We start from the raw sequence: 15,933 nt of genomic DNA on the forward strand, positions 1-15,933 counted from the left end.
TCAGGGCACAATCTCTTCTGATTTGTTCATGGTCAATAGCTGTTTTGTGCTTTCAGGATTAGATACAGTTCCCTGCTGAGATTTCTTTGAGGATTCTTATTAGAGATGGTAGTTACATAGAAGATGCAACATCTTTGTTATTTTGGCTGATCGTCTAGGTGGCAAAATGCCCTTCTCTTACTTTTTAGTTGTTGCTAAGCAGACATAGAATACCAACCCCTGTCTGTTCTAGTTAATACATTTGAACATTTTCAGCATGTACTGCAATTGTGCAGTAGTCTGTGGCTTTCTAAAGTGATCTAGGTAGTTTTGACTTTACATAAAGTCTAATAGCTTATGTTTGGGAACAGCTAAATATAAGTGACACAAAACTTAAGTTTTATCATTCCTAGGTCATTTAAAGTAATCAAATTATATATTGATTCTTGAACATAGCATTAATATGTATTTTTGATACATGCTACTGAAAATACACACACACACACACACACACACAGAGAGAGAGAGAGAGAGAGAGAGAGAGAGAGAGAGAGAGAGAGAGAGAGAGACACACACAGACACACACACACACGCTTTTTCCGGTTTTGAGCAACATTATTGTTTCACATGTGCCCTGGCACTCTCTCTATACAATAAGCCACTATTGAAAGAAAAGATGGAATGTGTCCAGTTTTGTTAAGTTGATGGTAGAATAATATACTCAAAGATTGGACACTGTCTAACCAATAAGAACTTAAAGCATCTGTGCGAAGAAATATACATGGAAAGGTTGATAGCTCAAAAAACAGTACATCAGACGATGTTGCATAGCGCTGACAGATATAACTAAACTATCTAGAAGGCGCCAAAGACCATGTCTTTCGAGTACATGTCCATTCTGTCTTAGTGATGCCCTTTAAAACCGTGTCTAAAGGAAGCATAATTTATTGGGATGAATGAAAACAGCTCTGTGACCTCTACATTTACCACAGCTGACTTCTCTGAGAAGCATGTGTTACAAACAAAACTCCACATGTAGTCAAGCATCACTGTTCACAGCTCAACATGAAGTAACAATGTGGCTTAGATCAGCTAATGTCTTGGATTACAATTCCTGAGAAGGGCGTGGTGAGGAGAAACCGAAGAAGGAAAAAGTAAATTTCCTGATGAAATCGCAACATTTCTGGCACAGGTAAGAAGGGTCACATGAATGTGTGCACGTATCAAAGAAATGAAAAGACCAGGCCATTATGTTGTTAACACCTTAGGCAAATTCTACTTGTGGAGGAGTGGGTAATAAGAAACAGAAGAAGGAAAGAAGTTTATCTCTCTCCTTTTCCATTCCCAACCCGCAGTGCAGGAATGAGACCCAGAGTGTAGCTGTATGATACAAGGAAGGTTCAGCATCTTCCCTCCTTACTGACCCCTGTCTAGATAGCAACACATGCATTCCAGGTTTGCTCTATAGATTGTCCTTTTAAAGCGTATTCTTGTCTGCAATGATATGTTCACATGGCACGTTTTTAAAACATAAAACGTATAAGGGACCGACCAAGCTTCCAAGCTTCCTCATGGACAGCTATTATTACTTGTTTTGTCTGGTCCTACTCCACATACCAGACATGCACAGACACTCAAAGATCACTCTACTGCACTGCAGTATTTAACGCTCTCAAGAAGCTGGTGGAATTAGCCAAGCGTATTTCATAGAGCAAAGAACTGAAGCTCAGAGAGCTTCAAATAATGTTCTCAATTATCTCTGCTCATGGTAGGGAGTACCTTTATACTCACTGAGAATGCATTTTAATGTCAAATTATGTTCTTTCCGGAGGCAAGGCAGAGTTCCAGCTTAAAGCAGCACCCCTTCCTGGTGGAATATGTCTAAATTATTAGTTCTGCATTGCTTTGGAGAGATTTCACTGAGAAAACAAAACTGCTCTCAAGTTATCTATTCCTTCATATCATGAAAATGTGAGTTACTATTTAATTAGTGTGGAAAGTACTAGGTTTTGTTCCTGTGCTCCGTTCACACCTGGTATTTATACTGAGCAGGGGAACAAATGCTATCTTTAATAAGGATATTTTAAACAAAGTCAAAAATACTTTCAGGTGGAGGAACTAAGAGATATTTTAAAAATAAGTTCTGCCATGCATCCATTGTTTTTTTAAAAGATTGAAAAATTAACTTTATTAAGATGACTTAAAATTTTTAGAGCCTGTAATTGGATTTGGGCACTTTCAGTAGCTATGTCTTTCTTTGTCAAGGGGAAAGAAATCTAGTTGTTTGTAGTCAACATTTAAAAACTTATGACATTTTGCAGAGAGGCTACTATACTTTGATAGTTTGTATAAACTACATTTTAAACTGTCCATTGGCTTTAACATTTACTATTGGTTGAATAGCTTCATACTGGCATCGCAAGTATAAATACCATCTGCTGAGTATATCTTCTGCTAAGATAAATTGAAAGACGTTTTGAGTGAAACCTAGATTTGGAGAAAGAAGTGGCCATATACTTTCTCTTTTATGTGCTGAACCATGGAGGAATACTCATTATGTGAGAAACTAGAATTTCTACATGCCTCCGTTCTGATATGTAAAGTACCTCCTTTACATTTCAGAGTGCTTAGTACTCTAAATTCAAAAGTTTGGTTAATAAAGAAATACTTGTATTTAAAAGACCCATGAAATTAATAAGTCATGTTAAAACTAAAATTCATATTAAAGCAGTATAACAGAACATACCTGGTGTAAGACCTCAAAAACCTGAGGGTGCCCCAGCGCCCCACGCCTTGGAAGGAGACACCCATATCACTCGCGAGAAATGGTCTTGATGCAATAACAAGAGGATTTTTATTCCAGAGCTCTGGGGTCCACAGCCATACACCATGCAGGGGTAGAGGACTGTGGGACCCTGAGCAACTGAAGTCAGGAGTATTTAAAGGGGAAAAATCACAAGGCAAGGGGTGGAGGACAAATCATGCACAGGACGGGAAGTACAGAATGAGCAAGTCAGGCAATAGTTTATGCCTTAAGGAAGGTTAAAGATGATCTGGAGCAAACATCCTTGGGCCATTGTATAGTTAAACATTGGGCCAGTCATCAGATGTGTCAAGAATGTGGTGAGCTAGTTCCTGGGACAAGGTGGGCTATCTCTTGAGGCCAACGGTCTCAAGCTGAGGATGGAAAGGCAAGTTACTCAGTGACTCAGTGCTAAGCTAATTGCTGGGGTCTAAAAATATTGAGTTGGGGTCTCTCACTGGAAGGTCAATAAGGGAATTGTATGTACTGTGAAGAGGAGAATTTGTAATACGCATCTAAAGAAAATGGCTGCAGCAAAAATGTTATAGCTCTTGAATCAAACTGGTGTCGCATAGGACAGAAAGATGGGCCAGTGGATAAAGCCACTTGCCACCAGTCTGTCCACATGAATTCAGTACCCCCAACTCACACTGGAGAGAAGCAACTCACGCAGCAACCTGTCCTCTGACCTCCACACACAGCCTGTGGTGCTGCCGGGCTGGCATCCCCAACACACCAAATCAATCAATAAATACCCAAACATTTTAAACATAACATTGCGAATATTCTAAGGGATTTTATCAAATATGGAAGGGGCTGCTGTTATTTCTACCTGTTGTTTTTTTAAACTGATTCAGAAATTAATTTATTTTGCTTTATTAAAAGTATTTCATTACTCTTAAAGCTTCTGGCCACATTTTGCTGTGGTGGGTATCTTAGGTCTGGACTCTCATGGACGGCATGTATTTCTGAAAGGTCTATTGTTCCTTCTCAGCCACATAATGTCTTGCTGAACTTTTTTTCTCTCTCTTTTCCTTTTCATCAACCTATACATCTTTTTCAAAGAAACCCCTATTATAAAGCCAAACTTTGGGCTTTCCTTTTCTTGGTGGACTTTATGTGGCTGCATACCATAGGGGCGATGTAATCCCAACTGTCATCATCCTTTCTCAGTGGAATAATAAAATAAATAAGCACATCTCTTCTGAGGAGCAGACCACGAGCTACCACAGCTTGAGGCACATTTTTGCAGACTGCTCTTGAATAATATTTCTCATTTTTTTAGTGTGCAATTCAAATAAATAGGGATTACAAGTTAGGACAAGGTAAGATTTCTCCTCACAGTTTAAGGCAACTTTCAAATTTCAGTATGTAGGCAAGAGGAAGGAATCCATGTGCAAACATTAGGTTGCCCATGAACAGGGAAATTATAAGGTTGCTAAGCATGCAGCTTTTCTTCAGGTTTAAAAAGTCTTTTAAATGCTTCATGAAAGGATCAAATGGGTTAGAGTTATCTAGATTGAAAAGCTATAAAAAGATAATTTGCATTGCAATATTTTATTCTAAAGAGAGAGCAAAGATTAGTGGTAAAGTAACCCTGGAGAACAGTAGGCATGTATCTCTATGATTAACGTGGTTGTTTATATGAGGAGAGTTTTATTTCCATGAGTTTAAAAAGCAATTTCAAGAAGAATTGAAAAGCCTTATAGACTTACAAGAAACAAGTTAAGTGCTAATTTAATTTAAAAATTCAACTAATCTTTGATGTTTGAAATGTTTTATATATTTTTTAAATTTTTACATTTCATGTACATGTAAGAAGTACAAAAATATAGCGTGTAGAGGGATGTCGATACATTCAAAACTAAAAAAGGCAGGAAAAATGTAAAGTCTTAAAGGGGAAGAAGGGAGCAGTGGAGGAAGGCCAGGTAAGGAAGAACACACTGCATGATTCCTTAGTTTTAGCTTGTAGTTAGTTAAGCCCAGTTTCCAGATATTTAAAAGTCTGTCTAAAAACTCTTCACCTTTCAACACACACTAGCACTCTGACTTCTTTCCCCCTACTTCAACCTTTGTACTGTTAAGTATTCTCCAGTCCTCTGCAGCAGAGATAAAGAAGAAAAGTCCAGACCTTCCACTGGCCAGCATAGGGGGATGCTGGAGGGGTGGGGTGGGAGAGGGTATATGTGTGTGGGAGCACCCTCATAGAGGCAAAGGGGAGGCAGAAGAGGGCAGATGTGGGATGGGGTTTTGTGGAGGGGTAACTGGGAAGTGGGATATCATTTGAGATGTAAATGAATGGAATGATTAATAAAAAAGTAAAATAACAAAAGAAGAAAAATCTAGAAAAGAAATGATGAACATAAAGGAGAAAGGCAGTCACCTACACCACTTTGCTAGCGTTTAAGCAAAGAAGATGCTAAAGCCAGAGAACATATGACATAATATTTTCTTTAGGCTCACACATATGACAAGACACTCCAGTGAGTCAAATAAAATACCACAAGGGAGTCTCTGCCAACCCTCCCACCCCTTGGCTTCACCCTGTGGACAAAGTTGTCCAAATGATGGAACAGTAGCGTCTTGAAGTACAACTTTCATGATACACTGAATGCTGCTCTTTCTTAACCATATCTCAAAATGTTTACTCTAGTTTTTCATGAAATGAAAATAAAAACATTCTTAAAAAATAAAAAAAAATTAAACTTCAACCAAGGAAGTACAAGGATTCAGCCAACTATTCTAAAGGTACAGTTAAACTGTTTTCCCAAACGTGATTCAGTTTGAGTAGGGCCAACACCAGTCAACAATTAGTGATTTATTTTTCCTTTTTAAAAAAATATTGAAATGTAAATAAAAATAATTGAAATGTAAATAAAAAATATATCAATGAAAAAGAATTAAATTTAAAAAATTATGAACATCACAGGTGATATTCTCATCCTGACATTATTAACAAATAAGAACTGAAACCTTGGCAGATTAAAAGAACAGGGTACCTTGTTATAAGTTATAATAGATTTATTTAATCAATTGATGGCTACATACCGATTAGAAGAGAGGCAGTCAGTAGTTTGGGGTCATAAGGACTCTTCCCACGACCGTTTTCAAAATGTGAGTCCTGCAGTTTAAAAATGTTATCCTGAAGAATAAAACGAGAGAAATATTTCATTTATTTATAAAAGAGGCATTTTTCAACATGTCAGTAAATCAAAGAGAAGTTAAGCTTTCACATCTAGCATGGAGTATGTTAATTTGTGTAAACTTTAGAGATGACAAAATAAACTAAATGGATTGAAAGAGCTAATGCTAGCATACTAGCCAAATAGCTACTTAGTTTGATGATTTTTTTTCTTTTTTTGTGAGCATGCTGCAACTAAAAAAGATATGAATGAAGGCCTAAGATCAGAATTTGTTATTGTAGGATTAGGGAGGTCTCTTAATGTTTTGTATGTGCCAAGCACATGTATGTCACATACAAATGGCTCTTGGAGAAATAAAATTTAGTTGCTCATGAAGCAACTAATTTTCTTAATTATATAAAAGAAAACAACAGGATACATTGCTACACAATTTCAATTTGATTTTCAGTGTACACAGTCCTTTAAAAAGTACTCAGAGCAGTCAATTCCCTTCCTCTGTTCTCTGTAACTTGTATGTTTCTCCTAGAATTTTTTGACTTCATTTTCTCCTGGAATTTTCTGACATGAAGTCTCCTTGTCTCTTTTAAGGGAATCACTACTTTTGGCAGAGTTTGCCTGTGTGGCATCAAGAGAACTATGAACACATTTTTTTTAAAACAGCTAGGTCATCTCTTTTGGGATATCCAGTATCAAGATGCAAGAACAAACTTTGAACGGCACACAGAAGTATGCTCATGGCACAGAGTAATATATGTGTGACAGGCAGGCATGACAACAAAAGCTCAATAAGTAGGCCTTAGGCTCATGGCTAAGAACCCTCTGTCTGAATGTATATTGCCAGGTATATGTGACAGCTAAGTACATCCAGGAGCATTTCTGGCATTCTATATACACAGGTAACCTGGGTATGGATCAGGACAGAATATGTATGCTTTTTCTTGTAGTGCATTAACATGTCCATAGACTAAAATAAAATAGCGGTCTTGACAATTTTTCTACTAATCACATGAAAATATTTTCTAACTTACAGTGGAAAACAATTCACCTTGTGATCAGTAAGGATCATTTTAACCCTTACTATTTCTGATGGAACTAATGCTGAATTTCAAGTTAGAAGTCTTAGAACCCATTTTGAACTGCAGAGAAAAGTGCAAAAGGAAGGAAACTGATCCGCTCTGCAGGTCTGTTACAGTTACCGTGAATTACCTGTCTTCATCTTTATTTTCATTAATTCAGCATTTTGTACCAGCTGTCTGCTAGCGATGATGGTGTTTTAGCTTTGTTCTGAAATTCATATTGTGTAATAATTTATGGGTTTTCTTAGAATCTTGCAGTTATAGCGGGAATGCTGGTGATGCAGGCACCAAGCCCAGCTTGGCAAATAATCAGATTCAGATTTCATGTGGCCATACTGTAACTCTGAACCTCTTGTCTAAAAACTCAATTTTAATGTAAATGTTTAACCTTACAGTATTACCAGGAAAGTTACTATAAAATTTATATAAAGTACCTTAATGCAGAAAAATAAAGAACAGGCTATTTTCCTTTTAACGTTCTTCCATGATCACTCAAAGAATATGCATATCTAAAATAAGTTGCTACTCATATTGTAAATTTTTAATGTAATATGAAATAATATATTAGTACTTAATTATGATTGAATAAATCACCAGAGATTATTTTAGATATTTCAGTACCAAAAATACAACATGAAATTTTTTAACTTACACTAATGAAGATACAGAAAAAAATCATACGTAATAGATTGATCTCATGTATTATATTAAATTTATAAAACAGAAAATTAAAATGTATATTTGGGAGGGTATATTATGCTTGAGTCTATAGTGTGTGATGGTTCATATATTATTGGCCCAGGGAGTGGCACTGTTAGGAGGTGTGGCCTTGTTGGAGTAGGCGTGTCACTGTGGGTGTGGGCTTAAGGTGCCTTGAAGTCAGTCTTCTACTAGCAGCCTTCAGATGAAGATGTAGAACTCTCAGTTCTTCCTACACTATATGTGCCTGGATGCTGCCATGTTTCTGTCTTGATGACAATGCACTGAACCTCTGAGCGTGTAAGGCAGCCTCAATTAAATGTTGTCTTTTATAAAACTTGCATTGGTCATGGTGTTTATTCACAGCAGTAAAATCCTAACTAAGACAGTATGCGAATCAAAGGAAATGCTATTGCAATCCCTATGTATGAACATTTATTGAAAATTGGAAGAAACACTCAAAGAAGTCATGGAAAGAATAGTACAAATGCTATTGCTTATTTTACTCACAGACTTTGTACTATTCCCTTTGACAAAGAAGAGCCATTTTTTCAAAGTATGAAAGATATAATGTCTAAGATCCTATGTCCAAGTTAATTAAACAATGCTAACTTAAATGAGTGTCATGTAATATTTGATTTACAAAGTAAAAGATTAGGCTCCAAAGGAACAGAAGTTCAGCATGTCAGCCCTAGTTTAAAAGAAAAAAAAAAAAGATCCATGGTCATGGTAACCAATAATATGTTTGGAACTTGTTTCCTTTTTTCATTGACGTCACATATAAATATTAAGTTAATCACTGATACTGACAATAAAATATCGTTCCTCTAAGCATAACTGCTATTGCAATTTCTGAACGTCTCCTATTAAATGCTCTCTGTTCATATAGGATTTTATAGTGCTGCAAACACATGCAGTTTTCTTTCCAGTATAGTGAGATGTGGTCATGGAATATATATCTGAGTTCTATAGAGGAGTATATAAAGTTACTTGCATACACACACTTGAGTATAAAGTCCATACCTATTACATGTGGAAATGAGTCCAAAGATGCTGAAATTGGACAAAATGGCTGTTATTCCTGGCTCTGTCTTTTGCTAGCTTTGGACCTCAGGCAAGACCATAAGCCCTTCTAACACTCAGATTCCTCATCATAATGGAATAAGCAAAACCTCATTTCTATGTAAAAATGTTTTGTCAAACTATATAGCATTTTATAATCTATCCTAAAATCTGTCTACTTTTTACTATAGTAAAACAATTGTGTCTCATCCTTATAAAAATTTCTCTTGTGTATCCATTCCTCCATTGAGGGACATCTGGGTTCTTTCTAGCCTCTGACTACTATAAATAAGGCTGCTATGAATTTAGTGGAGCATGTTTCCTTATTGCATGCTGGGGAATCCTTTGGGTATATGCCCAGAAGTGGTATAACAGGGTCCTGTGGAAGTGTCATGCCCAGTTTTCTGAACCGCCAGACTGATTTCCAGAGTGGTTGTACCAGCTTACAATTCTACCAGCAGTGGAGGAATGGATACAGAAAATGTGGTATATTTACACAATGGAATGCTACTCAGCAATTAAAAACAATGAATTCATGAAATTCTTAGGCAAATGGTTGGAATTAGGAAAATATCATCCTAAGTGTGAGGTAACCCAATCACAAAAGAACACACATGGAATGCAGTCACTGATAAGTGGATATTAACCCAGAATCTCTGAATACCCAAGACACAATTCACATATCAAATGATTCCCAAGAAGAGGAAGGAGAGGGCCCTGGTCCTGGAAAGGCTTAATGCAGCATTGTAGGGAAGTACCAGGACAGAGAAGTGGGAAGGGGGTGATTGGGAAATGGGCAGAGGGAAGAGGGCTTATGGGACTTATGGGGAGGGGGGAACCTGGAAAGGGGAAATCATTTGGAATGTAAACAAAGAATATAGAAAAAACTCAAAAAATATACCTAATTAAAAAAAAAAGAAAAAAATTTCTCATGTGATGGGACAAATGTTCTTTTACTGTTTTCCTTGTATATAATATAATCATATACAAGTAAAACAGTGTGGGTTTTTACTGAAATATTTGTTCAGGTATAGAACACTAAAATCGTTGTTGGATAAAAGAGTACTTGAAAGTCTTTACTGTGAAACAAAACAAACAGCATAACAAACTTCAAAGTGCAAAAGTATTGATTATCTTAATATATGTGTGTTTTTCCTTTTCCTCAAATGAAGGTAGAGGGCACTTTGTTAAAACATCTTACTGATCATGGTACACCCATCATCCTAAGAGTTGGGGGGGTGAGGTAGAAAGATCAAAGGTCCAAAGTTATCCTTGGCTACTTGGTAAGTTTGAGACTAGCCTGAACTACCTGAGATTGTGTTTCAAAACAACAAGGAAAGGAAAAAATGGATAATTTATAGAAATCATAATATTATTAAATAAGATAACTATAAAAACCTCATTATTCCTACAACATTCACAATTTCTTTACCAATTAATCTTTACACCTGACATTAACCTATACACCTGACAGAGAGTTAGCTCTTATATCACACAAATAATTAAATAGACTTGACCTCAAAGAAAGCAAATAGCCCAATGTAAAGAAAAGTGGGCTATAAAAATAAACAGGGTTAGTTGACCTCCAGTAGATAGACAGGGTCTCAAAAGGATGGATGGTGTTACCAACTCACAGCCAAATTTCTGACCCAGAGGTGTTCCTGTCTAAAAGAACTGCAGGTACAAAAATGGAGAAAAGACTTAGGGAAAGGGGATCCAGTAACTGGGGCCCAACTGGGGATCTGCTTCATGGGGGAAACACCATGTTCTGACACTATTATTGATGCTATGAAATACTTATAGACAGGAGCCGGTCTTACAAACATGGCTGTCCTCTGAGAGGCACAACCAGCAGCTGACTGAGACAGACATAAGCAGATACTTATATACAATCATTGGACTGAAGTTGGGAATCCCTATGGTTGAATTAGGGGAAGGATGGAAGAAGGTGAAAGGGAGAGAGACACCATAGGAAGACCAGCAATCTCAACTAAGATGGACCACTGGGAGCTCCCAGACTCTGAGCCACCATCCAGGCTGCATACTTGAGCTGGGCTGAGGCCTCTGACACATATAAAGAAGAGGACTGATTGGTCTGGCTTTAGTAAGAGAAAATGTGTCTAATCCTCCAGAGCTTTGAGGCCCCAGGGAGGGGGAGACACCTAGTGATGGGGAGAGCATCATCTTGGATACATGGGAAAAGAAGAATTGGATGAGAAACTGTGGGTAGAGGAACCAGGAAGAGAGGAAACAGCTGGAATATAAATCAATAAAGCAAATTGAAATATAAATGAATGAGAAGTATTTTTAATCTTTTCCTTTCTGATAAATGCAAATTAAAACCACTTTGAGATTTTATCTTCCTCCAGTAATAATTACCAAGATTAATAAAATAAATGATAGCAGATGTTAGAGATTATGTAGGGAAAGGAAAACATTCATATATTGCTGGTGGAAGTGCAAACTCCTAAAACCGCTATAGAAGTTCATGTGGAGGTTCCTTGAAAAGCTATTATACAAGCTTTTGGGGATATCCCCAAAGGACACTAGATCTTACTGTAGACCATGTTCATCACTAGTAGAAAGAAATTGGAGACATCTTAGGTGCCAATCAATTGATGAATGAATAATAAACCTGTGGCACGCTTACATAGTGGAATATTATTCAGCTGTTAAGAGAAAGGAAATTATGAAATGTTCGTGAAACTTGATGGAGCTAGAAATAGTCATCATGAATGTAGTAATCTGGAAACAGAATGAAAAACTGCCATCACCACAGGGTTTAGGTAGCTGTGGGGACTCTTCTAAGGAATAGAATGCAGTATTGTGAAGGGATAAAGGCAGGATTAGAATCGAGGCTTACATGGGGATGAAGGATGGAAGGCTGACAAAAGAGAGAATACAGGAAGGAATAGCTCATATTAAAGTCCTTTTGTAAAGCAACAGGGATATAATGGGGGAGACAATACCCCAACTAGTCATAATATGCTATCAAATAGAATTCCCCAGTACTGCGAGTGGGTTATAATTTAAGTCATTGAATAAAGAGCTCTCTTAGACACTCTTCCAAATCTCATAGATTAGTATAGATTACTGCCTTTATCAGTCCCCTCTGCTACCTGCAGTATGACCCTATTGCTAAGTAAACTACTTACTCATGACATCAAACTTGAAGAGATCTCACCAGTGCTCAAAGAGAAGCTTTGATCCTCTTGAATAGATTCATTGTGCTATAAGGCACTATAAATATTACCAGATGGGGAAAAATCATTGATCTCACTCGGTTTGGAGGACTGCAAGCTATAATAATGAGAATTTGCAAAACATGCCTTCTGTTACCATGATAATATAAATGTTATATAACACACCAACTACTTTTCCATTGGATTTAAAGCCCATTTCATGATATGGAATCCATACTAATTCAACTAATGAGGCTATGAACCTGAGACTATAGAGGTCATGGATCGCAGGGCAAACCTGCTAATATTATTTTGTTAACTGAGCATAGTAATGACTCCTAATGACATATTGCCATACCATAAATTGTAGGTAAACTCTCTTTAGAGAAGTTTCATTTGCAACAGTTTGTACCTCCCAAATAGACCCATAACTGAACAATTCAAGACAGTAAGGATCTTTGGAGATTTTGCCCTAAATGAGTTGTCTTTATCATAGTTTTTTCCTCAAGGCTCAGAGATCTATGCTGAAGATGATGCAAAGATTTTATGAGTCAAAGGTGGTGGACTATGCTGGAAAGACCGTTTTCCAGATACAACAGGGGTGTTACATTTAAGAACTCAAAGAGACTGTGACAGCATGCACAAGACCTACACAACTTCAAGCCATAAAAAACTACAGTGCAGAGAAGCAGAAGGGGGACACAAAGTTCATCCCTATCCATGAAGCTATTTGCAAGTGATAGCTTCTGGGAGAGGGACAATCCGTTTTCTTCATTGGATATATCAACAATACTCAGAACATGGTTCATGTATGAGAGTAGTTAGCAACACAAATAGATAATATGTCAGATTTTACAGTGTGTGTGTGTGTGTGTGCGCGCACGCGCGTGTGTGTGTGTGTGTGTGTGTGTGTGTGCTCTTTCTGTTTTTGTTTTGTTTTTTTAAAGAAGGAAAAACATGAAGTTTAGTGGGTAAGAAGTAGGGGAAGGATTTCAAAAGAGTTGGAAGAATGAAAGACTATCTTCAAAGTATCAACATATTTTAATTTTTAAAAAATGCTCATTAAAATTCATCACTCTTGAGCTGGAGATAGCTTAATGGTTAGGAACACATATTGCTCTTGCAAAGTCCCCAAGTTTAGTTCCCAGTACCCATATCAAGCAGCTCACCTACAACGCCTCGTTCAGATAGTCTGATTTCTCTGCACATCAACACACACTTACATTTATACACTTTCTCACAAACTGACACGTACACAAAATTCATTTAAAAAATAAAGTGATTTTTTAATTATATAAGTATCCCATCTATCATGTGGGATACCATTATTGCTGTTTCCATTTTCTGAGAGTAAGGCCTATAAAATACATGATATTTTATCACCGTGTAAAACTCTGTCACAATAATTAATTGTGTATTAATTTCCTATATGTATGTAATATATTACATAGTTAATGGTTGGGTTTAATTTAAAAGTTCTTTAGAAATCTGGTTGATACTCAACAATTTTCTTCTTTATAAGAATGTTGAATATATCACGTATGCAAATATTGACTTGAGATCTCAAAGCCTGTGAGCATAACTACATAGCTTCTTCAGTTTACTTACACTGAAACAGTTACTCATTTTCAGCAACACGTGAACTCACTGCATGGACTCTAATGGCTTTAGCAGGCACTACACAGACATCTTGTAAGTTATTGTACCATATTTTATTACACAATTGCATCAGTTTTCAACGACTATTTTTAGCTTTCAAGACTACTCTTTCTCCTTTGTCTTTTGGATTTCCTGAATGTTACTGGACTGGTGAGGTAAGGCATTAGAGGAAATAATAACCATGCTAATGTCTGCTCCAAAGTCTTATAAATTAGAAACCATTGGTGACATCATGGCAATAAATTTCTTAAATCTCAATCTTGTCCAAGTAATAAATTTTGGCAATAATGCTGCAATTTAAGTTATTTTATTTAATGATTAAAACATGAATGATGTGTAAAAAAAAAGCAAGGCAAATAAAACCCTGATTACATGAGGAAGAATACACATTGTTTTGAGGAATTATAAGATACTTTGTGAAAAAAAATAGTACTTCATAGATTTTTGACGAATGTATACTTTTTGAGCTTCTTGAGTTTCCGTTTTCCCTCTTCCTGCTTCTCACAGAATATACCATACTTCAAAGATAATTTGATTTCACAGTCTTTCCTTACTCTGCCACGATTCTGTGATCTTTCTGAAAACCTCTCCTTCCTCCCTTACAACTCTGTTTCCAACCCCATCGTGACCTTTCCTTAAAGATTAATTTTAGAAGTCACTTCCTAAGAGAATTCTTTATTGGCTTTTGCAAACATGTTTTATTAGTTTTCTTTGTGCATTTCTTAATTAACAACTGCAAACAGGCAATGATTAGACAGGGAAAATCTGTGGACTTCAGTTAAGAATGAATGCAATAAGATAGCACAGGAAATATTGTGGTATACTGGGCTTTGACAAAGAAGTTCCTTTTGGGATCAAATTCATCCGGAACTTACTTTCCTTAACAGGGTAACTCCAGACTAACACGGTGCAAACATGTACAGCCATGACTCATGTCTACTACTTTAATTTATATTAATTTAAAACAGGAAAACTTCCATTGCTCACTGGCATTAGTCGCATTTCAAATGGGCCACAGTCACACATGGCTTATGACTAGAGCACTGCAAAAGCTATCTTTACCAGTATCACTGTATTGCCTGAATGAATTCTTCATCACAGTAGCAGAGTAGAGAGTTGGCCATTCATAGATTTTCTTTTTCATGAACAGATAAATTGACATCAGCCCCAAATCACAACATGTACAAGGAAAGAGCCTATTGAAGACATTAGTTAAGTAAGTTTTACTTTGTTACAGGAAAGCATTAAAATACATAACCCTTACATCAGTACTAACAGATAAACTCACATCTGTTGTTTTGTGGATTTGTCAGTCTTTTTCTACTTAGATTCTCAGTCTCCTAACTTCAAAATAGCTAGACACAACTTCAGAACCTAAAACTAGTTGAAAATTGATGCAACCATGTAATAAAATATGGCACAATAACTTCCATGATGTGTGTGTGTGCTGTATGCTAAAACAGTTAGAGTCTATACAGTGAGATTTGGATGCATGTATTGCTAAAAATTAAGCAATAAAGTTATTATTTAATGTTCAGGTCATGATACATATTCATTACATTTCACTGATCTTTGCAGAGTAGGAAACAGATTCTCTCTGGAAGTTGCCTAACATTCTGTTCATACCTTCCTTTTGCCTGTTTGTTTACTTTAGCCTTAGTCTTCAATGATAACTCATTAAATTCTTTTAGATGAAATACATATTTTGTTTTATTACTTTCACATTAAAAGAGTAAACTCTGAATTGTATTGAAGCCCTGTGAATAAATGAATGACCAAAAGCTATTAAGTAGTAGTGACTATAGAAAAATAAATATTCTATAATTCTATCTTAATACATACCAGAGCTAATTATTTAAAGAAACTGACATGGTGAAAACACAGTTGTATAAAAGACACTAGCTACAACTCAAATAACAACCAGACAATAACATGAATAAATGTTTGGGAAATGTGTTTAATTTCTTAAGGAGACATCTATTAATCTAAGTATATTATTGATATTTATATATTTCAAATATTACCACACTCAAGATATTACCTTTTATCTTGTTCTTAAAGATAAAAGGTAAGAGCTATGAATTAACCCCTAAACAATGCCCTGTTGGTATCCTTGTTTTTTATTTGGAGCTGGAGTTCCAGCTCCTCCTTACATCATAGATGTCAGTAAATACAGTGTTTGTCAAGGTAGCCACCTTCACGAAGGGCTCAAGTCATTAGATTGTATGTCTTCCTATTTCATGCCACATCTCTCTTGTTTGTCCTATCATCCTTGTAAAGCCTTTCTACCTGATTTACTTGTTAGGATTTATTAAAGGTGTGTCTGGGGT

The 15,933-nt window shown here is 36.3% G+C and overlaps 1 protein-coding gene across 1 annotated transcript in view; it reads right to left on the reverse strand.

Moving 5' to 3' along the window:
• Positions 1 to 15,933, reverse strand: part of Sema3a (semaphorin 3A) — a 204,118-nt gene that overhangs the window by 75,283 nt on the left and 112,902 nt on the right. The window contains exon 6 of the mRNA XM_052173131.1: positions 5,831 to 5,924. Coding sequence (XP_052029091.1) covers positions 5,831 to 5,924 — 94 coding nt within the window. The remainder of the gene's footprint in view (positions 1 to 5,830; positions 5,925 to 15,933) is intronic.

The sequence above is a fragment of the Apodemus sylvaticus genome, chromosome 2, assembly GCF_947179515.1.
Source record: "Apodemus sylvaticus chromosome 2, mApoSyl1.1, whole genome shotgun sequence".
NCBI lineage: Eukaryota > Metazoa > Chordata > Mammalia > Rodentia > Muridae > Apodemus > Apodemus sylvaticus.